Genomic DNA, 25,038 nt, shown 5'->3' with positions numbered 1-25,038 from the left:
CTGGTATAGATAGAGTCCAGGTCCTGAAAATGCCGTCAAGTAAAATTAGAAATGTTAGAGCTGGAAATAACTTCAGAAAGCTCCTAGTCCAGCCACCTTATGTCACAGATAAGAAAACTTGGACAGAGAACACACAGCTAGTTACTCTTCTCCATGCAGCTGAGCCTGCATAAGAGGTAGGAGGAGAGTAACTACTACTAGACCGTTATTACTGTTATTATTGCACAGGCTGCCACCAGTCGTTTATTGAGTAGCTATGATATACTAGGCCCTATGCTAAAAACCACAGATGTTACTACACTCACTCCTTATAATATCAAGGAGCTTGATAAGTGAATAATGGGGCTTTAAAAGTAATTTACATTTGGTCTATTTAATATACCCTTCAGATTATTTATCCAGAAATCTGATTTTCAAGTGTCTACAAATGAGTTTAAGACATATTATCTATGAGGACTTAGAGAAAATATCAATGCATTTCAAAGACTTAAATCAACCTCATCTTCTGTTTGCAGAAACTCCACTGCCAGCAATGAAAACAACTCCAAACACTCAGAAATGCAGGAATAGTCTTGTAATTGGGTCTAGGAAGAAGTAAAAGATGCAATAAAAGACTATTTAGCTAATAACAAAAATTTTAAAACTACATACTAATGTCTAATTAATGTGATCAGAGCAGAACTTGGAGGTAATTCAGAGCTTTATGAATGTTTATTTACAGACAAAGAAAAATAAATCAAGTCATTCAAGTACAGATAATTGAAAAAAGAATAAAAATAAAACAAAAAAAAGATAAAATGGAAAGCTGAAAAATAAATCAAGTTGACTCTTTAAAAGCAATAGGAAAATAAACAAGCAAAAATTGACACAAATTAAAGTTGGAAAGGAGGAAGGAGATATAGCAATCAATATATAGTTATTAAACAAAAATTATCTTAAAAAATTATGAAGTAGTATGCATAATTGACAATATACTATATGCAGATGTGTAGGTGAAATGAATTGATATTATCCACACAAATTAAACTATAAATTCATAATGAGAAAAGTTTTAAATGACCACTAATTCAGGAAAAATTAAAGTTTTTAGTAAGCCCAGTTCCCAAAACACGTGAATTGATAGATTCATTGGATTTTTTTCAAACTTTGAAAAAATAATAAATTCTCATGCTTTATACACTTTTCTGGAACATATTAAAATATGAGAAGGATCTCAATTTTTAAAAATGTAAATATTATCCTGATCCCAAACCAGATTAAGTTAGGGTAAAAATCAAATTTTTTATTTATGATGCTGATCCTATGAAACAACATGGGAAATATTGATAATGTTAAGTGAAAAACAATTTAAAATTGTGAAAACACTGAATACAGTTATGACAATACAAATGTGTATAGACAAAAACAAGGAAGATTTTTTGGAAACAATGAAAATTACTTTTGATAAGGTGGGATAATTGAAAGTCTGTTATTTTTAAAAAATTTTCTTATAAATTTCTTTATGTTGCCCAGTAAAAGCAAGGTCATATATCTATGAGATTTACCCAGTGTGATGTCTTCTGAAAATGTGTGCCCTTTTCAGAGGTGACCAAATGTAAATCAGGGAGAGAAGAGCATGCCTGTATAGTTGATGCTTTTCAAAGCTAAATATCTTGGCCATTTATTTTTATTAAAGCATTCCACATGCACTTGGTCTGTATTATGGACTATTCATTTGCAGAGTCCTATTTCTAAATAAAAACTTATTTTTTAGTTATGCAAGCAATGAGAAAGCAGCCTAGACATGTAAACTTCTGGTTTTTCATGCTTGTGTATAAACTTAAAAAGAACAAAATAAATTTTTTGTTTTTGTGGATGGAGAATTAAGAAAGACTGGTGGTCTAAGACTGGTCTGCTAAATTTCAGACCAAAACAATAAATGGCTGTCTTCCGTGAGAACTGAATGACAGCGTTGGGGCAGTTGTAGCTGGGTTACCACTCATGCATAAAGAGTAGAACAGGAGATTTCAATAAATACTTTCTGAGCGAATGCTATGGTTTTCTCTGGCATACGGGCTTACTCTGAATTCCTTCAATTCTTTCCGGTTATATCTTTCTTTCCTCACCTAAACAGAACTCTTCTAAGTGTGCTTTTAAACACCACTCCTCTCTCCCACCCTAGTTCTACAGTAGTACCAAGATCTTACTTTTAAATTCTTTTGCAAGAATAGATCACCTTTAAATACAATTTATTGGTTTATCTATGCTAAGAAATTTTGTCCATTTTTCCATCATTTTTGTAAAAGAGTTGCTAAGGATGCATTTCATTAAATATATGGAATCAAAAAGACAAATGAAAGCATTGGTGCGTGGAACCAGAATGTATCACTGAATTTCATTTCACTTACTCTTGCTAGATTCTAGGCGGGGCAAGCCTGGTTGATTATAAAGTAGTAACTCTAATTGAAGATTTCACTAGACACCTTCAAAGTAGATACAAACATGTTTTTATTGATTTTATGTAGACATTAAATATTTCTCTGTCATCTGCAGTCTTCTGCATCATGCCAGGCTCTCAATAAATATTGGTTAAAATGTTTCTGACAGCAGCAATTATAACATTAGAATTGATCAGAATTATTAAGGTCATTGCTTCTAAATACAGTTAAGTAATACTCAAGAAAATTTAGTCACTCAGTGTCATCTGCTGAATTAAGTCATCTCAATTAAAGTTGTAATCCATTTTCATCATGTTAGGTTAACGAAGGACAATTTTCAGGTATTTGATGGAGTGAATTCCCATTACAAACTGATCGCTGTGCCTCCAGCCCCTAAGGTGGGTCTGCTCTCTGAGGTATCAGGATAAGGACGCTAGCCATAATATCCACCTCCATTCCTGTTGAATCCATGCTCATGTTCTCCAGATGGGACCATCTGTGAAGGAGCCATCAGCCCTCTGTACCACCTTACAGAGTCTTCACTGGAGCCTTTCCTAACTTGGGTTAGAGTTTAATTTACCCTCAAAACCAAGCCTATTGAATGCCCTTCTTTGCTGAGAGAGATAGGAGAGGTTTCCCAGACGTGTACTGATGGGAGAAAATCAGGCAAGTCTTGAAATAAATTGTGAGGACTTTCCCTCTTCTTTTGCTTGGCTTGAGGACAAGTCCCTCTTATGTTCTTTCTTTTTTGCAGCTCACAAATGATCAACTTATAATTGGCTAGTACATTCGAATGGTTACCCTCTGAGTCCCACTGCTCTGCTGGTATATAATTCATAAATTTAACCTGCTCCCACGAGGCTGAATGTATAAGCTTCATCTTGTTAAACTGTCTAAAATCCCTCTTAATTATACACATCTGGTGTTGCAAAAACATATAGGCGGATAGGACTCTTTTTTATGTTAGTGTGAATTATTCAGATTAGCTTCCTCTCCACTTGACTGAGGTGAATCCCTGAAGAAATGGAGATTTTTATTGAGAGAAAAAAGAAGTCATTTATTTGGTGCAAGGGACTCTTTGGGAGGTAGAGTCCATTTGGATGGCCTGCTGCAGTTGGAGAAAAATAAGAAAATGAGGGATTTTGGTTACTGAGGAAAAGGGAACTAGGAAGTAGAAAGTTTGAGGGGATGACAAAGGCTAAATACCATTTCCAAATATTTTTTCTTGGCTAATGGTGACCCAAAGGGGAGAGATGTTCTTTGTTCTCTCTTTTCCTGCACACTCCTGTACTTTAGAATTTAAACTGGTATTATCAGTAGTAAAACCCAGGTATGCTCATGAGTTCAATAAACCATTGGATTAGCCTTGGATTTAACCTTAATTTATAGCATAGTTTGTTTGGAGAAATGTACTCTCAGTTCTAACAACTGAGTTGTTGGGACACAATCCGTTCACATATGAGGTGCTCTTTCATGCATTCATTCCACATACAAAAATGTTTATTAAGAGCCACTCCGCACAGACCCTATTCCAGGCTCCCTGGAGTCCTGTGTTTTGTGCTAGGCTTCTCATCAAAGAAACCATAGTTAAATGAAGCAGAAGAAAGATTTAAAGAGATGCCTTGGCAGATCTTTTTGAACAGTGAATAATCACTCCTAATTTATATGTTTCATCAGTTTTGGATTTTGTATTTGGAGGTAGCTTAAAGATAGCCTCATGGCAGTCAAGAGAAGGCTTCATCAAGAGCCAGCTGTTAAGGGTGGTGTGTGTTTCTCTATATATGCTAGGTTTCTCTTTAGGATTTTGTTGACCAGTAAATCTACTTTGGCTACTTTTTTCTTCTTTTATTTTCCGTTTTGTGCTTGTCACTTCCTTGTTTTTAGTGAAAGAATTAAGCTTTGCCGTTTTGGATTATTCCAGACATTCTTTTCCTGGCATGAAAATGCCTGTTGATATACTCCAACAGAGAATAATAAAACCCTCGATCACCAGCCCAGTTAGTGACATTTAAAGGATTCTTGAAAGGTTATCCAATTTCTTGTCTTGTATCTTTACTACAATAATACCTCACGTATCAAACACCATCTGGGAATGAGTGAAATTTTCAGATAGAAATTTAAGTGCTGATTTAAAAAATTTCAGATTTCTGCTCTCCTAAACTTAAAATATTAGACACAGCATGTGGGGTGTGCATCAACATCCTCTCTTTTCTCTAAGCTCCCTCCTCCTGTAGCTTTTTATATGCCATTCCACTCTTTCAAAATTTTAGGATTAACCACAATCCTAAACTTGCCCCTAATACTTTTGAACAAAGAACGATGCCTTTCTGATAGCCTTTTAAAAGGGATCTTTGCTTATTACTTATTTCAAAGCAGTAATGTTTTAAATGAGATTGATAGAAATTCTGACCTTTGGGTAGGCATGGGGTTCCTCTAGAATTATAAAGACAAGCATTATTTTGAACACCATAGATTCTTAAATATTAATCAGAGATGGCAAAACACATTCACCTGGATTATTTCTGAAATGCAAATTAGCTTGATTTTTGAAATTAAATTTTCTTTACAGATTCACTTGCAAAATTTAAATGAAATTGCATAAGCGTTCCACCTTCTGTGAACAACGAAGAGATTAATGGCAGACAAAAATAGAAAAAGAGAACAAATATTGGCATGAGCGGTTCGCTGGCTCCTTTCAGGAGTAGCTTTTCATTCACTTTTCTTTGTTTGTTGTTTGGTATCCTGTGAAAGCCTGAAAAAGCCTAATGTAGATGCTGAGTCTTACAGCCTCATTCAACAACATGGCTTACAAACAAATCGAAAGCATACGGCAGCTTAGTTTATAAAATGTACACATTTTTTAGAGCTGTGTTTGATCCTGACAGTTTTTGTCCTCTTATCATTGTTTCCTCATGCAGTGCCTAAGAAGGATAGCAACGCTGATTTCTTATTTGTGTGAATGTGGACAAACTGTTTTCTGAAATGCAGCTATGTTCTCTCTCCTCTTTTGTGCTGACACTCACTGCCCTGTATGTATTAAAAGCTCTCTGAGACCCTGAAATGGTGTTTTATTCATTTTATAGTCCCCCTGGCACTTAGTACAGTGTCTTTCACATATTTGCTCCATAACTGTTTCTTAGATGAATGAGTTAGTGTTTTAATGATTTAGTCTGTCTGCCTCTTAAATCATAAAAGACATTTTAATGTACATATGTATATGTTGATCTGTGTCTGTGAACATGACAAGAGAAAGAAAATGGTCCTGAATAAGTTTAAATGGGTAAAAAAAAAAAGGAAAATGTAAAAAAGTTAAAACCAGAGGAAAAAAATTAAACAAAATGAAGCTTATAAAACTATGAGATGTTTTAAGAGATTCAAAATAAAACCTTGGAAAGTATAAAATGAAACTAAACCGATTTTCAAGTAAAAGAGTGACTTTGAGGAAAATGCAAGGATGATAAATGGAAAAGATTAACTAGTTTAAAGAAAACCTACTGAAGAATAAAAAGTATAGCAGATAGACAAACACAAATGGAGCTTTTATGAATTTGACTTCACTAAGTAATGATATTTATTGTCTATCTCCGTCTAGCACATAGCCTTGTAGATGAGGTTTAAGAAACAAAGCACAGATTTAGATCCACTGATTTCAACTCTTCTGCCACGTTCACTGTCAGGGTTGACATGACAGCTTTGACTTTTTAAGAATGACTATTTTTAATCCGATAGAATCAGAGAATGTCTATGCAGAAATTTTACATTTTCTCTCTCCTTCACGTATAAGAGTAAAGATCCTATATATTGTACATATTTTGTTGTTAAAAAGTTTATCAACATGAAATTTTGATTCTGCAGGGGTGTTCTCTATATTCTGGCATTCCTGTTCTACAGGCATTCAACCAATTGCGCTTGATTTTCTGATACTCTGTGCATTTCAGACTTGCTGAGTGGTCAGTCACATCCTGGTGCAGTTTCAGAGAAATGCTTGTTCATGTCACTATATTTAAGACTGTGTCAGTATTTCCATTAAGAGACTTTTTTCATTCCCTAGGGCTTCTAAATAAGTCGTAAAAAGTCAAGCCAAACTCAAAGCTGGCATAAAAGGGCCTTTTTTTCTTCTATGTGTAAGGAATATAAGTGCATAACTCCCACTAATTCTAAGTTTAGTTAGGTTTGTAAACTCTTTACACACTGACAAGACCAAATAAGATCCATTGTCACCTCTCCAGCCTGGGACTAAAAAGGATGTCAAAAAGTTTTTACTGTTGGTGAAAATAACAAGACATTCTATTTAATGAATATGGAAGTGGTTTCTTTTCTTTCTTTCTTTTTTGGTTAGTTGCTGTTAGTTTTTCCCTTCTGCCTCCCTACTTTCTGCCTCCCTACTTTGTTTCTAAAATTAAACAGGTATTTTTCTATGTCAAAATTTGTCCTGTTGATGTAACAGAATTTTTACTCAGGATAAATATGTGTTTTCTTCCAGGCCAGAATTTTGGTAGTTTTAAATGTTGGAAGCTTGTGTTCTTGTTTTCTATTAGAAATTATATCATTTATAATTGTGAGTTTTGAGGCAGCAAAAAGTAATAATTTTCTTCATTTTCCCAATTTCTGTCACAAAAGTGTAATTTTTTTCTTGGTTTCCAATTTAAATGAAGAATGGCATGTTTAAATAGCAACCGCATAATGAACCTTTTTCTCCCTTTCCTCTTTGACAGCTTTGTTACTCAATTTCTCTCATTTTCATTGTACTAAAGAAGGAAATAGTCCAGGATTTTTATACATCCAGTGGTGAACTTTAAAGGATCCTCCAGTTCAATCCCTTAATAAGCAGATTAGGAAACTGCTTTAGGGTCTGCACTAGGCATTGAAATTGTTGGTTTTTTGGATATGAGTGCCTTGGTTGCTTGGAGACGTGATCCTGATCCTTGGCTCAGTAAGTCTAATTGCTTTTGGCAATTTCAGGTACTTAATTGACTTTTACTTAAAAAATACTTAAGTCATTAGTATTAAATTTTTGAGAACTTAGGTTAGGTGTACGTGAATTTAAAAATATTTCCGTCTTTTTTAATGGTTGCAGTGGAAATGTCTTTACACATGTTAATAGATTGCAGGTTTTCCTAGGCAGACAGTACCTGGGGATCATCCTTTGGTTACTAAGGGAAATAGGAATGGTTTGTAGAAGATCCCTAACAGTTTTTTTTTTTTTTTAATTTTTTGTTTATTGCAGTAACATTGGTTTATAACATTGTAAAAATTTCAGGTGTACAACATTGTACTTCTATTTCTGCATAGATTACATCATGTTCACCACCAAAATACTAATTACAACCCATCACCACACACATGTGCCAAATTATCCCTTTCACCCTCCTCCCTCCCCCCTTCCCCTCTGGTAACCACCAATCCAATCTCTGTCTCTATGTGTTTGTTTATTGTTGTTATTATCTACTACTTAATGAAGGAAATCATATGGTATTTGACCTTCTCCCTCTGACTTATTTCACTTTGCATTATACCCTCAATGTCCATCCATGATGTCACAAATGGCTGGATTTCATCGTTTCTTATGGCTGAGTAGTATTCCATTGTGTATATATACCACATCTTCTTTATCCATTCGTCCCTGGATGGGCACTTAGGTTGCTTCCAAGTCTTGGCTAATCATGGCTGGATTTCATCGTTTCTTATGGCTGAGTAGTATTCCATTGTGTATATATACCACATCTTCTTTATCCATTCGTCCCTGGATGGGCACTTAGGTTGCTTCCAAGTCTTGGCTATTGTGAATAACGCTGCAATGAACATAGGGGTGCATGTATCTTTATGCATTGGTGTTTTCAAGTTCTTTGAATAAATACCCAGCAGTGGAATAGCTGGATCATATGGTAGTTCTATCCTTGATTTTTTGAGGAATCTCCATACTGTTTTCCATAGTGGCTGCACCAGTTTGCACTCCCACCAGCAGTGTATGAGAGTTCCCTTCTCTCCACATCCTCTCCAACACATGTTGTTTCCTTTCTTGTTAATTACAGCCATTCTGACGGGCGTCAGGTGATATCTCATTGTAGTTTTGATTTGCATTTCCCTGATAGTGATTTTGAACATCTTTTCATGTGTCTGTTGGCCATCTGTATATCTTCTTTGGAGAAATGTCTGTTCAGGTCTTTTGCCCATTTTTTAATTGGGTTGGTAGTTTTTTTGTTGGTAAGATGCATGAGTTCTTTATATATTTTGGAGATTAAGCCCTTATCAGATGTATGGTTTGCAAATATCTACTCCCAATTGTTAGGATGTCTTTTCGTTTTGTTGATGGTTTCCTTTGCTGTGCAGAAGCTTTTTAGTTTGATGTAGTCCCATTTGTTTATTTTTTCTGTTGTTTCTCTTGCCCGGTCAGACGTGGTGTTTGAAAAGATGTTGCTAAGACTGATGTCGAAGACCGTACTGCCTATGTTTTCTTCTAGAAGTTTCATAGTTTCAGGTCTTACATTCAAGTCTTTAAACCATTTGGAGTTAATTTTTGTGTATGGTGTAAGGTAAGGGTCTACTTTCATTTTTTTTGCATATGGCTATCCAGTTTTCCCAACACCATTTGTTGAAGAGACTTTCTTTTCCCCATTGTATGTTCTTGGCTCCTTTGTCAAAGATTAGCTGTCCATAGATGTGTGGGTTTATTTCTGGGCTTTCGATTCTATTCCATTGAGAAGATCCCTAACAGTTAATACTGCTGGGGCGTGTGTGTGTGTGTGTGTATGGGTGTGTGTCTGTGTGTGTGTATTCTTCATCGTTGTAGTAGTAATAGAAATTGAACATAGTTGGGGAAAAAAGTAGCTTTTGAAAACGACCAATGGTATCTTTCCTCTGCCCTGTTCGCACGCTGGAAACATTGAGTCATTACCTGAAAGTGGTCAGAAAAAACTGGAGTGATAATAATAACCCAATTGGAAAGTGGCTTCGGGAAGGTAGATTAGTCTCAGCTTTAAGCAACAACATCACTCATCCACTTCCAACAATTTTGGATCTTCCCAGTCAGAAAAGCGAGCCATGAACTGTTTTTCCCAGCCCAGTAGGGCTGTGGCGCAAGGAACGCTGAGGAACTGCAGAATCGAATTCACCTTAAGCACTTCCTCAGGTCAGGCCCGTCGTTGGATGTACACAGAAAAAACAAAACTAAAGTTTAGACTTCTCATCTCACAGATTTGGGCAGCACCTTAGTGATAACATGTGGCCTGGATGCTGTCAAGTGTGTGTTGTCTCTTCCACAATCACTGAACTGCAGATCGGGTTACAAACAGCATCTTGCCCACTGACTTTGGTGCTTTGGAGTATGTTTGATACAGTGACCAAGATGAACATCTTTGACAGGGAGCCTGTGTTCCCTTTTTGTACCATTTATATATATATGTTTATATATATTTATATTTATAGATATATATGCTGTACACAAAAGCAATTTTGCCTTTGGTCAAGCTTCATTTAAATAAAGAGGACATTTTTTAAAATAGTGATTTTGAGAAGAGTATTTTGGTAATATAAAATTAAAATGGAAAAATGACGCAAATGAAAATGAAACCTTTTCAAGCACTGAAAGGTGGTCAGAGACAACCATTCATAAAGTAGGAGTTCCAAGAAACAGTTTGCTCTTTAAGTTTTCACACAGTTACCTGTGTATTTAAAATTTAGAACTGATAGTCCCTTCGATGGAGCCAGACTCAGGTTATGGGGGACAAATCTCTCAGTATGGCAGAGACATTTCAAGTAAGAATGCCCTGTTCTGCCAAGACTGTCATTATGACACTAAAATGTACCCTTTTGCGAAGGGCCAGAATTCAGAGGTTCTCCTTCCAGTTTTTACACTGATTTAGACAACAGATGCGTAAAAGGCAAAGTGGTATTCAGGATCATTTGTCACATGGCTTCAGGGCAAGGGGATGGCTATCTGGCAAGAGCAAGAATTCCTTAAATGTTACTGGGGCTTACATTTCTGAACGTAAAATCTGTGGCCAGAAGTTGCATGATGCCAAGTGCCTTTGCTGTGATGTCTTCGCCAAACACAAAGCTAGATGGTTGCGATACTGTGGCTGCTTGAGGATCCACATAGCCTTTGCTAGTTTGCAACTGAGGTTGAGTGCTGCTGTTGTTTTGCAGTTTCTTTTATTGTTGTCTTGGTTGTATTTATTCTCATTGTATTTTTTTTTCCCTCCTTTAATTCTTCTCTGAGCTAGCTGCTCAGTCTCTGCTGGATCAAGGAGTTTTTTCACAACCTTGTCAGTAGTATGACTGGTCTTGTTTTAGTTTTTATTGTATCTCCTGGGTTCCTTTACTTCAGACCTTTCCAGAAATATGGCACCAATTCAGATTTACTCATAACCCATGGGGCCTCCGGTTTATCTAACCTGTGTACTTTTTTCTTTCAGAAGACTTTTTTTTTAATTTATATTTTTTTCTTAAAATGTGCTTTAAAAAGTATAAACATAAATCATCTGGAAGAGTAATTCTCAACTATCTTGAAAGGTGTTTGAGGACTATTTCACGGTTACTATGATTGAAGCAGTAAAATTTAGTTTATAGTTACAATAACTTTCCTCTCATTAGGAAAATATAAAAAAGCTCAACTTTATGATTTCATGACATATTACCAACCCCCAAATACCATTCCTAATCCCCATCCCCTAACACACACAGTCAATGAAATGCTAATAGGAAGCTCAGAGAAGAACCATAAAGGGAATGATCCATGTTCTGTTTGACCTTATCCTGTTTCTCAGGTGCTTTAGTTGAAATGATAGTGCAAAGGTCTGAGACTTGGTTGAAGCAATACGAGTTTAATCTATCTTTTGACTATGGTTAAATTCCTGCTGCTTCAACCGTGGTTTGGAAAATGACTTTGCTGGGCCCAGATTTTCTCTCCAGTCAGCCTCCTTAGCTGACCTGAAATTACCCACGTGTAGATTAGGCTACAGGAAGTTATGATGTGGAAAGAGCAGGGAGCATTGCTTAGAAATCAGGAGCTATGAATTTAGCCAGAACTGCTAGCAATTGAGTATGTATTCTAAGGCAAGTCCCTTTATTAACCAGGGCCTCTGTTCCTTTAATAAGGGCGTGTGACAAAGTAATCCATAAGTATCTTATTACCTGTGATAATCTGAGATTCTGTGAAATGCGTAGGGAGAAAAGGGAGCCCAAGTTTACAGAAAGTCATAGTTAGATGCATTCCATATTATCTCTATTAGAAACAGAACTTGGGCTCTGAGCAACAGCACAGGAACATTTCAAAGGAGCATTGGGGAGCAGGGCAGCAGTCACCCCCCTGGTGGCAGATAAAGACCCTGCCAAGGAGGGTATTGGGCCCTGAGGGCGGGTCAGGAGGCCAAGAGGGGAGAGGGTGCGTGGCTAGATGTCAAGGTGTTCTTTATGTCTTGTGTCATTTTTAGGAAGATCTAATCCGAGATTATATAAGTTTGCTTCTACCTTTTCTTCTACTACTTTTTATTATTTTAACTGTACTTTTATATAATCTATCTAAAATTTTTTTGAAAATTGTATGAGGTAATGATCTGACTTCTATTTTTTCCCTGCAAATTGATCATCAGTTGTCCCAACACCATTTACTGAGTACTTCCACCTTCCCTTACTGGTTTGAAATGATGCCTTTATTATATACTAACTTCCTAATTTATGTGTGTCTGTTTCGAGACTCCAACGTTTCCATCGAACTTTAAAAATATTCCTTTATCAGTAACACACAGTTTTCGTGACTGGAGCTTTATTGTGCATTTTGGCATATGGCAGGGTATGTCTACTTTCACTTTTTTCGAAATACTCTCATCTAGGCTCTTGAATTTACTTTTCCAGTTGAACTTTGGAATAAGTTTGACAAGTTCTATTAAAAAAATTCCATTGGGGGCCGGCCCCAGTGGTGTAGCGGTTAAGTGCGCACACTCTGCTGCTGGTGGCCCGGGTTCGGATCCCAGGCGCGGATCCCAGGCGTGCACCGACACACCGCTAGTCAGGCCATGCTGAGGCAGCATCCCACATAAAGTAGAGGAAGATGGGCACAGATGTTAGCCCAGGGCCAGTCTTCCTCAGCAAAAAGAGGAGGATTGGCATGGATGTTAGCTCAGGGCTGATCTTCCTCACACACACACACACACACACAAAAATTCCATTGGAAATTTATTTGGGATTGCATTGAATTTATATATTACTTTAGGGAATATTTTTATCCTTATTACATCAAGTCTTTCCACTCAGGAACATGATATATTTCTCCATTTATTCTGATCATCTTTCATGACATTCAGTAAGTTTTTATAGTTCTTTTTTTGCATAGGGTTTGCATATTTCTTATTAAGTTAATTATTTTGTTGTTCCTATTGTTTCTCTTGCAGATGACTTCTTGTCTATTATATTTTGTAATAGTTATCACTGACATATAGGAAATCTGTTGGGTTTTGTATATTTTTCTTATATGCAGTTGGAGTGTCAAAGTACACAGAAGCATATATCCTTCAAACGGTCACAGTTTCATGTCTGTCTTCTCCTCCTCCCTCTTCCCTTCCCTTCCTCCCTCTAGTTGTTGCATTGAGTTGACCAGGTTTTCCAAAATAATGTTGAATAGTAGCAGTGATGGCAGACAATATAAGGAATTTTCCTTATAGTTTATCATTAAGTATGATGTTTGCAGAAAGTTTCTGGTATAATTTCTTTATCAAGTTAAGGGATTCTCCTTCCATTCCTAGATTATTTAATAAGAGATTCCCCCACCCCCAAACACACACATAACTAAATAGGTTATTGCATTTGTTAAATGCTGTTTCCACAGTTTTTAATACGATCATCTAATTGTCCTCTATTAATCTATTTATATAGAGTAAATTCCCTAGTGTTTAACTGTCTTTGAATTCTTGGGAAAAATTCGATTCCATCACAATATATTGTTCTTTTGATATATATCTGGATTCGATTTATTAATATTTTATTTAGTAATTTTGTAATTCTCCAGTGAGATTTCAATTCAAAATTCTCCAGTGAGATTTGTCTGTAATTTTCTTTTTTTCTAATGCTCTCCTTGCACAATTTTGATATTAGAGTTATGCTAGTCTTGTCAAATGGGCTGGAAGGTATTTCATCTTTTTCTACTCTCAAAACGTTTAAATAAAGTATGGATTAGCTCTTCCTGATGTCGTGGAGGTTGGAAAGAATTCACCTGTGAAATGGTCTTTGCCAGGTGTTCCTTGGTTCTCTCCTTTTCTTCTTACATTTTTCATCTTTCTCCTCTATGTTATGAAGAGTTTCCTCAATTTTACCTTCCAGATTACTAATTTAATCTTCATATTTGCCCCATCCATTCTATTAATCAACCTTTCTATTGCAATTTTTCTTTCAATTTTGTATCTTGCTTTTGTTGTCCAAGAACATCTTTTTTTCTTATGGCTTCTTTTTTATAGCAGCCATAACCTCATGGAGATCAGAAGTTACCTGAATCTCTACTCTGTACTTCTTAAGGACCTTAATGCCTTTGCTAGGAGACCCATTGAGGCAGGTCCCCTAACTTGTTTAAAGCACATTTGTAGCAGCTGTGTCCTGGGGTCATCTAACCCAGAGGCGCTCTACAGACTCAGCAAGAAAAGGCATTGCCTAGCTCTTCTGATGTCTGTCCTTTAACTGGTAACCTTCATGATTCCCCTCATGGCCCACTCACTCTCTGACTGTGAACTGCTGACTTGAAATATCTTCTCTGCCCTGTTGGGAGAAGCAGCTCATACTCTGCCGGGTCTTGCCCCCAACCTGTTTCCACCTGTCTGAGTTGCGGTTCTATTTGAATTTCCCCACCAACTTGATGCCATCAGCATTTCATCTTTCATGAATTTCTCAAGTTTTCTGATTTGGCTGTGGTACTTTTATTGTTTTCTAGCACTGCTAGTCACTTATTTGTTTTTAGATTTACATTCTGTAATTTCAGTGGGATTTTGAGAGAGAAGTAAATTAGGCTTATTCAGTGCATCCTTTGAAAGGGAACTCTGTCATATAGAATTTTAGTAAATGATTTTATCATAAAAGATGCTTCTTTTGTTTCTGATAGTTTTTAGTGGGAATTTGCACGTATTTAGAGTTATGCGTAGATTCTGAATATCAAAGGAATAATAAATATGGAGTAATTGGAAGCAGAATGGAACCTGGGCACTCCTGGAAAATTCCTGATAGGTTTCATGTACATAGACATGACACGTTGTGATGGGTAAGACTTTCCAAACTACAGTGCTTGAAATAAAGAGCTAAATATAATTTAGTTAAATAAAAAATGCCTGTAATTATAATATGATATAGTGGTACTTGGCAGTCGTGCACCTAATAAATACTACACTTTTGAAATGTGATTGGAATCCAAATGGATATTATTTTACTTTGTAGTTAAGCACGTGGCAGGACATGCTAGAACTAACTTTTCTTTTTGTCCTTCCAGTGGAAAACTTAAATTCCTTGTTTGAGTGAGTACTGTTGGGAATTTTTTAAGTAAAACCAAGGAACTAAGAATTCCATTCCTTTTTGCCAATCTTTCCTTCAAGCAAAATTATCAATTAATGAAGCATTAAATAATCATATGCTTCATATTTTTTTTTATCCATTTGTACTTCAATTACTTTAATAATTTTTAGCTGGTACTACAGATGTAGTTGATTAAAGTTATACATCAAAATAAAAAGATACCATGGGAAAGAAAGGGCCATCATGTTTCAAAAATATTATATTAGTGAATTACATATTAAAATTTGCATTATCAATTTATTTTGAAAATGTCAGAATATCTTGGCTTTTCCCTAATACCTTTCTTTCCTTCCTTCTTTCTGCCTCTCTCTCATTCCTTCCCTGCCTTCCTCTCTCCATTTCTCCCTCTCTCTCTCTCTCTTTTTTTTTTTTTTTCAAACAATAAAGTACATTGTCTTTGTTCAGGACTCTCCTGTCCAGATTCTTGCTTGGTTGTGGCTGAGCTGACTGAATATTTTGCCATATTTCTATGTCTCTGGGTAGTGGTGGACTGACCACAGAATTCTTTTCTATGAGTTTTCTTTCTTCCCTCAGGGATATGCTTGATCATCCAGCTGTCAACATGTGGAAACTGTGCTATTTATACAGTAATTAATTTAAAATGGGCTACTGTTCCTAATATCTTTCCTAGAGCAGCACTTCTTTTATTGGAGCACCTAACATTTCCAGAGTCCTTTGCTTGACTTTATTGTCATTGTGTTAGGCAGTACCTGCAATACTGGGTGGGTCTTTCTCTGGATTATGTAGCGAATGCTTTGGTATATCCTTTGAAGGAATAGAATCATTCCCATGAGGTCAAGGGCTTTACATATTATCACTAGTTGATCTCGCCGTTGGGCAAACAGCATAAACAGTAAATATCCAGACTTAATTCTCTGCCAGTCGTTGCAGAATTTCTACAAGGCTTTTCCTGGAATATAGGGATTTGAAGGGTTTTCTTTCACGATCCTGTACTCCCTCTGTTGGAGATGCTAATGGGCAGCAACATTTCCAAGCACCTGTTCTAAGAAAATAGTAAGTGAAGCCCTTGAAACTAAGAGGGACAACAGAAATGCCAAAAGGCCAGCTTGAGATCATGGCACATACGTTGCTAGGAACGCTGCAGTCAGGAATGGAGTACGTTGTTTTTTAATTAATTAACCATGAGAGGTTCAAAACTGATGACTGTGGTTGTAAATCAAAGAATAGTTTTTATGCCTATGTATTGGTTTTCTATTGGTGCCTAACAAATTACCACAAGCTTAGCAACTTAAAACAACACTATTTATTATCGCACAGTTCTGTAGGACAGAGGTCTGGCATGGCGCGACTGGATCCTCTGCTCACAGTCTTGCTAGGCTGACATCAAGGTGTCGTCACATTGTGCTCTCACCTAGTGGCATTGGGAAAGAACTCACTCACAAGCTTATTGAGGCTGTTGGCATAATTCCTTTTCTTGTGGTTGTAGGTACTGTGATCCCCAATTCTATGCTTCTCATCTGATAGACGCTGCATCCCTGCTCTCTGGTCCCCTCTATTTTCAAATCAGCAACAGCGCGTGGAGTCCTTCTCGTGCTCAAATCTCTCTGCCTCCCCACTCCACCCCCAACCAGGAGAAAGCTCTGCATTTGAGGGCTCATGTGATTACACTGAGCCCACTCAGATAGTCCAGGATAATCTCCCTATTTTAAAGTCAATTGATTGGTAATCTTAATTACATCTGAAAAGTCACTTTTAATGTGTAACATAACATATTCATAGATGAGACACCAGGGGAAAAAGTCATGGGGGCAAAATTCTACCTATCCCAGCAGAGATCACTTAGAAGGGGATTTGGATAAGGTTTTACTCGTCCAACCTCAAATGTTTAGACAATAAGCATCATCGTTGGTGTGATCTCTAAATTATAAAGTATAAAAAATATACTGCTTTAAATGCTTTTGGTAGGGATAGTGTATAAACTGGGTAATCAAATCTTGTCTGAATAAATAAGTTGAAATTTACATACATAATTATTTACATAAAAAACACACATATGTATTCTCTTTATGCGTTTGGTTTATCTTGCTTTCCTTAAGGATACATATATTTTACCTCGTAGCATGAAGCAGGCATCTTAACATGCAGGCAAGCATCAGCCAGCTGGCAATGTGTTTCTAAGGTAGATGGCTGCATAATTCCCAGTGATGTGATGAATGTTTACTGCACACAGTAACAATTGCCATTTTTTTAGCACTCTCTAGGTGCCTGGCATTGTGCTAAATGCTGCTCCTACTTGTCTTATTTTATTTAATTCTCACTGTAACTCTATGACGCATGTATCCCTCTCCTTATTTTAAGGATGAGAGAACAGACTTAAATAGCAGAATTTGCCCACATCAGCTGTGATGTTGCAGAGCAAGGATTCACACTTAGATCTGTTTGATTCTAAACCTTGCTCTTGACCACTATCTTTTACTTTTCCCAAACTGGGGAAAGTTACAAAGATGGTAGTTTATCTTTGAGAGATCCTTCCATCTCCTTTTCTGAGTCTTCTACTTCCTGGCTCCTTTTCGCCTACCTCCAAAAGAGCCTGTGACTTTATGCTACGCTCCATCCCCAGCCCACCACAATAGGTGCCCTGTCTGCCCCTTCAGTCCTCCGGAGTTCATGGTTATACGTCTCAATCAAAAACTGCAGACCTTTATCTCTGGACAGCTGATACCTGTGGGGTGATGAAAACAGCACGGTCAAAATAGTTGACACTAAGGTATACTAATGACAGTAATAATAGCTGGTAATTATTGAGCACTTATCAAGTGTCAGGCACTGTGCTAAGTACTTGACATGCATTTTCTAACTTAATCCTCATAACCACCCCATGAAGTGGGTACCATCATTACCTCCATTTCCCATAGGGTATTTTGAAAGCAGAACTTGTAAATCTCTAAGTGACTGAATGTGTGAGAGAGTTTTAAGGGAGCATCTATGGCTACTCTGGCCCATCCTAATCCTCTCCCCATTCTAGAACATTAGGATCAGCCAAGTGGCTCTTCCATCTTTGATAACAACCTTCAGTCCAGAATTTATTTCATCCCTCCTTTGTCCTAGCGCAGAGCCTTTCTTTCAGAGTCCTGGTGTGGGCATTTGAGGCTAGAGATGACACCATTAGGACGGAGCCTTCTTTGTAGGACAGACAGTGGCATTCCCGCCTTAGAATCCCAGGAGGGAGCATAGGGCATCTCTGTGGAGAGGAGAGGAAATCCAGGGACATAACAGTGGCCAGAGGGAGACGAGCATCTGCCTGAAGCAATCCTCCTGAGAGCTATGGAGTCCAAAAAATGTGGTGAAGGTAGATAAGCAATCATACAGAACAAGGGTGATGGGGCCTGTATTAGGGGGAGCTGTTCCTTTGAAAGGGATGGCAAGTCTGTTGAGAAAACAAGCTGTCAGATTCCTTCCTGTAGCATCCTGAGTGGCCCTAGAGTGCTGAGGGCGGGAGAGGAGGTGGCACCAGCCTGGAGCCTGGGGTCCAGGCCTTCCCTTACTGCCCTTGCTGGTACACTGACTTAGGCTTCTCCTTCAGCACTCTATATACATCCACGGAAAATAAAGTTGTGCCTTGAATTTCAGAATTGATACATTCCAAAAACATTAGATTAAAATTGAATCAAGTTTTAAGGACAGTGCAGACACTTGATATTTTAAAATAATCCTGCAGTGAATCCTTTTGTTTTATGAACAATGTAACTCAACTTCTGTGTTTCATAAGTTTAGATTCTAAAATATTGGGTTTTTCTTAAATTTAAAGTTTAACAACAATATCACCTGCCTTTTATTAGGTCTATCTTTGTCTAAAATATTGCATCCTAGTTATAAAATGTAGCTGAAGGGGTCAGTCTGATGGTGTAGAGGTTAAGTTCTCGTGCTCTGCTTCGGTGGCTCAAGGTTCTCAGGTTTGGATCCTGGGCACTCACCTACGCACTGCTCATCAAGCCGTGCTGTGGCAGCATCCCACATACAAAATAGAGGAAAATTGGCACTGATGTTAGCTCAGGAACAATCTTCCTCAGGCAAAAAGAAGAAGATTGGCAACAGATGTTAGCTCAGGGCCAATCTTCCTCACCAAAAAAAAAAGTAACTGAAATCCCTGGAAAATATAATACGAGTAGATGAACTGCGACTATCGTAGTTTTAAAACCACAAAAATGTTGTCTTCGTGTGTGAGTGTGATTTGGGTTTGTGATCTTCCTATGTTGATGAAGATTGTTACTTTAGGAGAAGAATTAATTTTTTTTTATTTCAAATGCTTTCTCCAAAAGTGGGACTCAATAGCATTCGTTTAAAAAAACTTTCACTTTTAATCTATAATTAAAGCCAAAGTTTTTTTTAATTTTAAAAGCTTGTCCTTGAACTAAAATAACATGGAACATTTTAAAACATGGCTCCAAGCTGCTGTAGATACATTTTATTTAAACCACAGAGACTGCAGTTAGATTTGTCACTGCCAGACAGACTACAAATTACAACTGTAGCAGAAGTGACTGTGAATTTCTGGATGTTGTAGTACCCCACGGCTAGTTGTTTTTTGGGAGCTGTTCCTCCCTTTGGTCTCAGTTCATGAATGACTTAATCCCTCTGTAAGATCAAATGTTGTGCCCAATGCCATGCATAGAAAAAGCGGGTGAAGCCTCTTTTGCCTTTACACAAATTAGACGTCTTTGCCTACAGAGGAGGCAGAAAGAGTCACAAAATAGACATTGTCAAGTGAGGCTAGAACACAGTGAAACTCCAAAAGTGGGATGAATGATAAAAATATCCTTTAAAGCAGAATGCCGTTGTTTATGATGGCAAGAAAAGGGAATAATATCCATGATTGAATTGTAAAAATATTTTCACTAAGGTCATTTTTGTACTTACTATTCTGGTATTAGGTTAGAAAATCTCATGCCAGATTAGATCTAATAATATATTGTGTTGCTATATGTACTGTAGAAAGTGCATGAACATCTGTTATTTTATTTGATCCTTATTACAACCCTATGAGGTAAAAATAAGGATAATTATTCCCACTTTCTCTCAGGGCGGGAGGGAGTGACCCATTGATGCATAGCTACTTAACAGCAGAGCCAGAAAGAGAAGTTGGGTCTCTCAGCTCCTCGTTCAGGCTCTTTCCACTCAATTTTACGGTGTTTTCCATCCTGGTTAAGTGTACTCAAAATAAATAATCATTTACAGAGTAGAACTCTCCAAAGCAGTGACTCTTAACTTATTTGGAACTGTTCCTTCTTTTGTTCATGGACGGCTTTGAAAATTGGATAAAAAGCTTTGGAGCCTTCTCCAGAAAAACGCACATCTGCTACCCCCACCACCACCCTTTTGTGTAACTCAAATGGCAGCAGAGGCATCTCTGACCCTTTGGACCTAAATAGGATTCCCTTGGGCACTTTAGTCCATGCTGTGGAAGGCCGGGCTCTTCTGAAGATTTCTGACGACGCCTGAGGGTTCTGTCTTCAAAGCATATGGAACCCTGTGTTTTCCAAAGTGCATTCATTTATGGGTCGCATTGCCATCCCACGTGTCCCTGTTCTGCAAACGTTGATTCAGATATGAAATGTACTCCCTTCCTCAAATGCCAGAAGACACCCCCCACACACTCTCAGAAGGCGTGTGCGTGTAGTAGTCTGTATGGAAATTTCGGAACGAATGAAGGGCCTTATATCACAGCAGTTCATGTAACTTCACACAGAGCACCACTTGTCCTTGTTCTTAGGTGTCCTTTAGCCACCCCACCTGCGACTCTTTCCTGCCTGCCCTCCCCGACGTGTGCCCAGCCTCACAGCATCTCACTAGCTCCATACTTCCCCTTCCTCTCTTTCCTACTCACCCCCTAATTCCCAGTTGTTTCAAAATCTCGCAGTTCTTTCCACGCAGTGTAGTATAAGCCAGCTCTCTCCAGCTTCAGCTCCAAACTCTGTTCCATCAAGATGCTAAGCAAACCTAAGGGGCCTTGTAGTTGCTAACTTTCATTTTCCTCATAAGGCATTTGTGATGTTAAATGGCAATTTATTTTCTTCAGTTATACCTGTTTATAATCTTATGGGTCTCAAGGATTCCCTAAAACCCAACCATCATCCCTGCTAGGTTTGGAACCCCTTTTGGCGACAGCTCTAGAGATTCTGGTCTTCTTGGGGCATGTGAGTTTAGAACTTTCTTGAGGTTCCTCTTTGGAGCAGAGTTGGTGATTAGGCACAGGGCACTCTGATGACAACTGCAGGGTTGTGTCCAGGTCAGGACCAGTATCCAGGTTGGTGTGGAGGCCGTACTTGGGTGAGGAGCCCATGCTTGTGGACTTGCCCATTCCATTCACCTGGCCAGTCTAGAAACTGAGGGTAGTATGAAGCTTCTGGGAAAAAAGAAAACAAATTAATCAATCCAGCAAAAAGCACTTTGGTTCACGCTTATGATCTTTATAGAGAAAATGATACATGTGTTACTAGGAAAAGTGAAGAACGTGATGTAAGAATAGAAAATGGCCTAACACTGTATAAAAAAAGTGGATAGTGATTTTAGGAAAGGAGTCTTTTAGATAATTTCTTCAATTTGATTCAAGTTTAAAACTGTGTTATTCTAAGAGATGCATTCTTTTTCCCAGTGACTGAGCTTTCTTCCTCGTAGCTGGTCTGTGATTTCCAAGCTCTGTTGCCTGAGATCTACTTCTGTTTCCAGGGTGTTCTAGCGTGGATGGTTTTGTTCTTACTTGTGACTGGGCAGTACAAAAAGATTAGCATCTTACTTGAAAATCAGTGATATGATTGGGCTAGAATTATCACATTTCTGAAGGAAACTGCCAGCCCTGGTGGGCTACTGGTTAAGATTCAGCTCTCTCACCGCTGTGGCGCGGGTTCGTTTCCAGGTGAGGGAACCACACCACCTGTCTGTCAATTGTCATACTGTGGTGGCTGCATGTTGCTGTGATACTGAAAGCTGTGCCACCGTTAATTCAAATACCAGCAGGGTCACCCAGGGTGGACAGGTTTCAGGGGAGCTTCCAGAGTAGGAAGAAGGACCTGGCCACCCTCATCTGAAAAAATTAGCTGTGAAAACCCTATGAACAGCAGAGGAGCATTGTCTGGAGCATTGTCTGATATAGCGCAGGAAGGTGAGAGGATGGTGCAAAAACACAGGGCAGGGTTCTGCTCTGCTATACATAGGGTCTAGGAGTTGGAATCCACTCCACAGTACTAACAACAACTGAAGGAAATCCCCTATTCAGTCCCATGATGTGACTGAGAAGCATCACTGGTAAACCACAAATGTTAAGAAACTGGCAGAGATATGGAGTTAGGGATAGACCAAAAATGTCATTATACCCACTGCAATTCTGAAGTTGAATTGAAGAGGTAGAAGTCCCCAAACTGGAAATTAGGCCCTGTGCATGCTTCCCTCCAGCACTGGAGTACCGTCTGTGGTCCTGGATGTTTTAGCTCTTTCTCTGATGCATCAATCAGAGGAAGGCTGAGAGGGTGCAGTATCAGAATGTTAAATCAAAGGAGCAACTTGGAAACATTTTGACATCTCTAACCAGCTTGTCACAATTAGACTGATCTCTTCAAGTCCTTTCTGTCTTCCTAAAAAGACTCAGCCAGGGTCAAAAGGCACTTGATTCATCTCTTTATTTTAACCACCGACCATTTAAATTTGGGTACTTGAGGCAAATTATATATAAATTTTTTTCCTGGGAAGGAAGGGCTGTTTTAATATTTGGCTATGTATCGGATAAATCTGTCTTGATAAAGAGTTAAAGAATCTGATTTTGAGAGAGAATAATCCAGAACCAAAACAGAAAGTATAAATGTGATTACATACCAGGCATAAGAAATAATGATATCAGAGATAGAAAGACAGAAGAAACTATGAGTAATAGGAAAGAAAATCTAGAGGAGAAAGATCCAAAAAGACTCATAGTGATGTGGGGAAAAGGACATATGAAAAGTTGATTGGATTGAGAGAGGAGAGAGCTAGAGGAAGAAGGGACAGAATGTAACAAGGGAATGACTCATTTCTGGATCAGGTTCTCTGCATGCTAAGGATCAGAGAATCTTTAAATAGCAGGGATTATTGACAAGTTGGGCATGAATGGGCTCTTGAAAGAATTTATGGATTCCATATTAAGTAGTGCTGGGTGAGTCTTTAAACCAGTATTCTTTGTGTATTTGGTACTGTGGGACTTATGTCTAAGCATTTTATAAGACTTGTCCAGTCTTCTCCCAGGGGCCCAGGAACAAGATAGGAACGTACCTCTGAGGAAAAAAGAGTGTTGAAGTATGCACTGAGTCACCAATGTCGAGGAATATTTCCTTTTCATGCTAATGCAGAAACCAAAGATGAGCTTGTGAGAGGGGGATCTGGTCATTGTGATCAATTACTAGTGAATCCAGAATAAGAGCTTCCTTTAAACCAGGGGTTAAGAATAGGAATCAAAATATATGGCCATAAATCAAGCCCTAACTTATCTTCAACTTTTTCATTGTAGGACAGTTCTAGGAATCTCCAGTTTCATAAGTTCTATAGAAAATTATGGACATTTCTGTACTTTTGAAGATCCCTCAGAATTCACTGTATCACTCTGAGATTTAAGGAATGTTTCATAGAGTGGTCCATGTGTCCATTCTGTCTAGAGTCGCTTAGAACTGTGCTGTCCAATATGGTAGCCACTAGCCACATGAGACAGTTGAGCACTTGAAATGTGACTAGTCCAAATTGAGATGTGTTTAAATATATTGGGGGAAAAAGCATGGAAAATATCTCATTGATAATTTTTATATTGATTACATGTTGAAATGATAATATTTTGGCTATATTGAGTTAAAAAATGTTATCAAAATAATTTTATCTTTTGTTTTTTACATTTTTAAGTATGTCTACTAGAATATTTAACATTGTGTATGTGGTTTGCATGTGTAGCTCACATCCTAATTCTAGTAGACAACAATGCCTTAGTGGTGGTGGTGGGAGCAAGTTAGGGAAAGAGCTTCTTATTACAACTCCTAGATATGGAGGAAGAGGCATGAAAGAGAAGAAAGTCAAAGTTCCATTTGGCTGAAAATTGGCTGATCTTCCTTCATTCCGTCTCCAGAGGAGCACAGAATCCTAATCTTAAAGAAACCCTATCTTCACAGTCATTCGTGCATATGGCATAGAGCTATGTCCAGGTATCAGCTCACCTTTGTTTTGTTATTGTTACCAGATGTACCAGAAAATCAGTGTGAAGAAAAGAACTAATTTGTTGCCCTCATTAGATCGTGACTCCCCTGCAATATAGATTCTGTCTCATTCATCCACAGGACCCAACACATCTGGTGTATAGTTGGTTTTTATGTGTGTTAAAGGGATAAGGAAATGCATAGATGAATGAATGGACAAATAAATGAATGATGCACAGGAAAAATATAGGTCCTCTAGATTCGGGTATGTGATAAAAGGCCTTGTGGGGGGAGTGAACTAAATCAGGAAAAAAACATGAAGTTGGAAGCAAAGCTTTTTCTACAGCGAGGTGTTAAATATTGGGCAGTATGCACCAGTGGTCCCTATCTTTACGGCCAACATCTCTTCTAATTGGTTGGTGTACATGCCATACCAGCTGTTAAATACTTTAATGTTCTCTGATTGGAAGTATTTCTTAAGTTTTAAAAAAATTTCTTTAAATCAATGAAGAGAGGTAATAACTTCCATCTTCAGGGACAGGATATAGGAGAAAATTATTTAGAAAATTTATAAAGGCCAGTATCATCCACTCTCCCATTTTTTTAAGGGTACAAAGTTGACATTGGTTTAACCTGCTCATTTCTGATAGAATAATGAAGAGGCCAGTTTAATTTAATCTGTACATGGACGACATGAGTCACTATGCTTTCAAACAGAATTTTTTAAATAGGATATAAGCTTCTATTTAGAAAAACATGTTTTTTTTTTTAAAAATAAATTTCCCTTGAAAATACAAGTGGATTAACCAGAAGAACATTTAGGGTAGTTCTATTTTCTTTTTCTTTGAAATTCAAAACTTATTAAGTTAGTTTTGCAGAATTAGCCCATATTTAGTGCCAGTGGATGCCAA

General features: G+C 37.7%; 1 protein-coding gene across 4 annotated transcripts in view; it reads left to right on the top strand.

The window, feature by feature from the left end:
- The window catches only part of MKX (mohawk homeobox), a 64,790-nt gene that overhangs the window by 13,771 nt on the left and 25,981 nt on the right, over positions 1-25,038 (top strand). Inside the window, exon 6 of one of the 4 annotated variants that reach the window (XM_058532695.1) lies at positions 516-1,117. The exons of the other annotated variants lie outside the window; for them this stretch is intronic. Coding sequence (XP_058388678.1) covers positions 516-598 — 83 coding nt within the window. The 3' untranslated portion in view covers positions 599-1,117. Of the gene's footprint in view, positions 1-515; positions 1,118-25,038 lie in introns of those variants that run through there. 4 annotated transcript variants of the gene reach the window in all.

Source organism: Diceros bicornis, chromosome 36, assembly GCF_020826845.1.
Source record: "Diceros bicornis minor isolate mBicDic1 chromosome 36, mDicBic1.mat.cur, whole genome shotgun sequence".
Classification (NCBI taxonomy): domain Eukaryota; kingdom Metazoa; phylum Chordata; class Mammalia; order Perissodactyla; family Rhinocerotidae; genus Diceros; species Diceros bicornis.
This window is presented reverse-complemented; position numbering and strand designations above follow the sequence as displayed.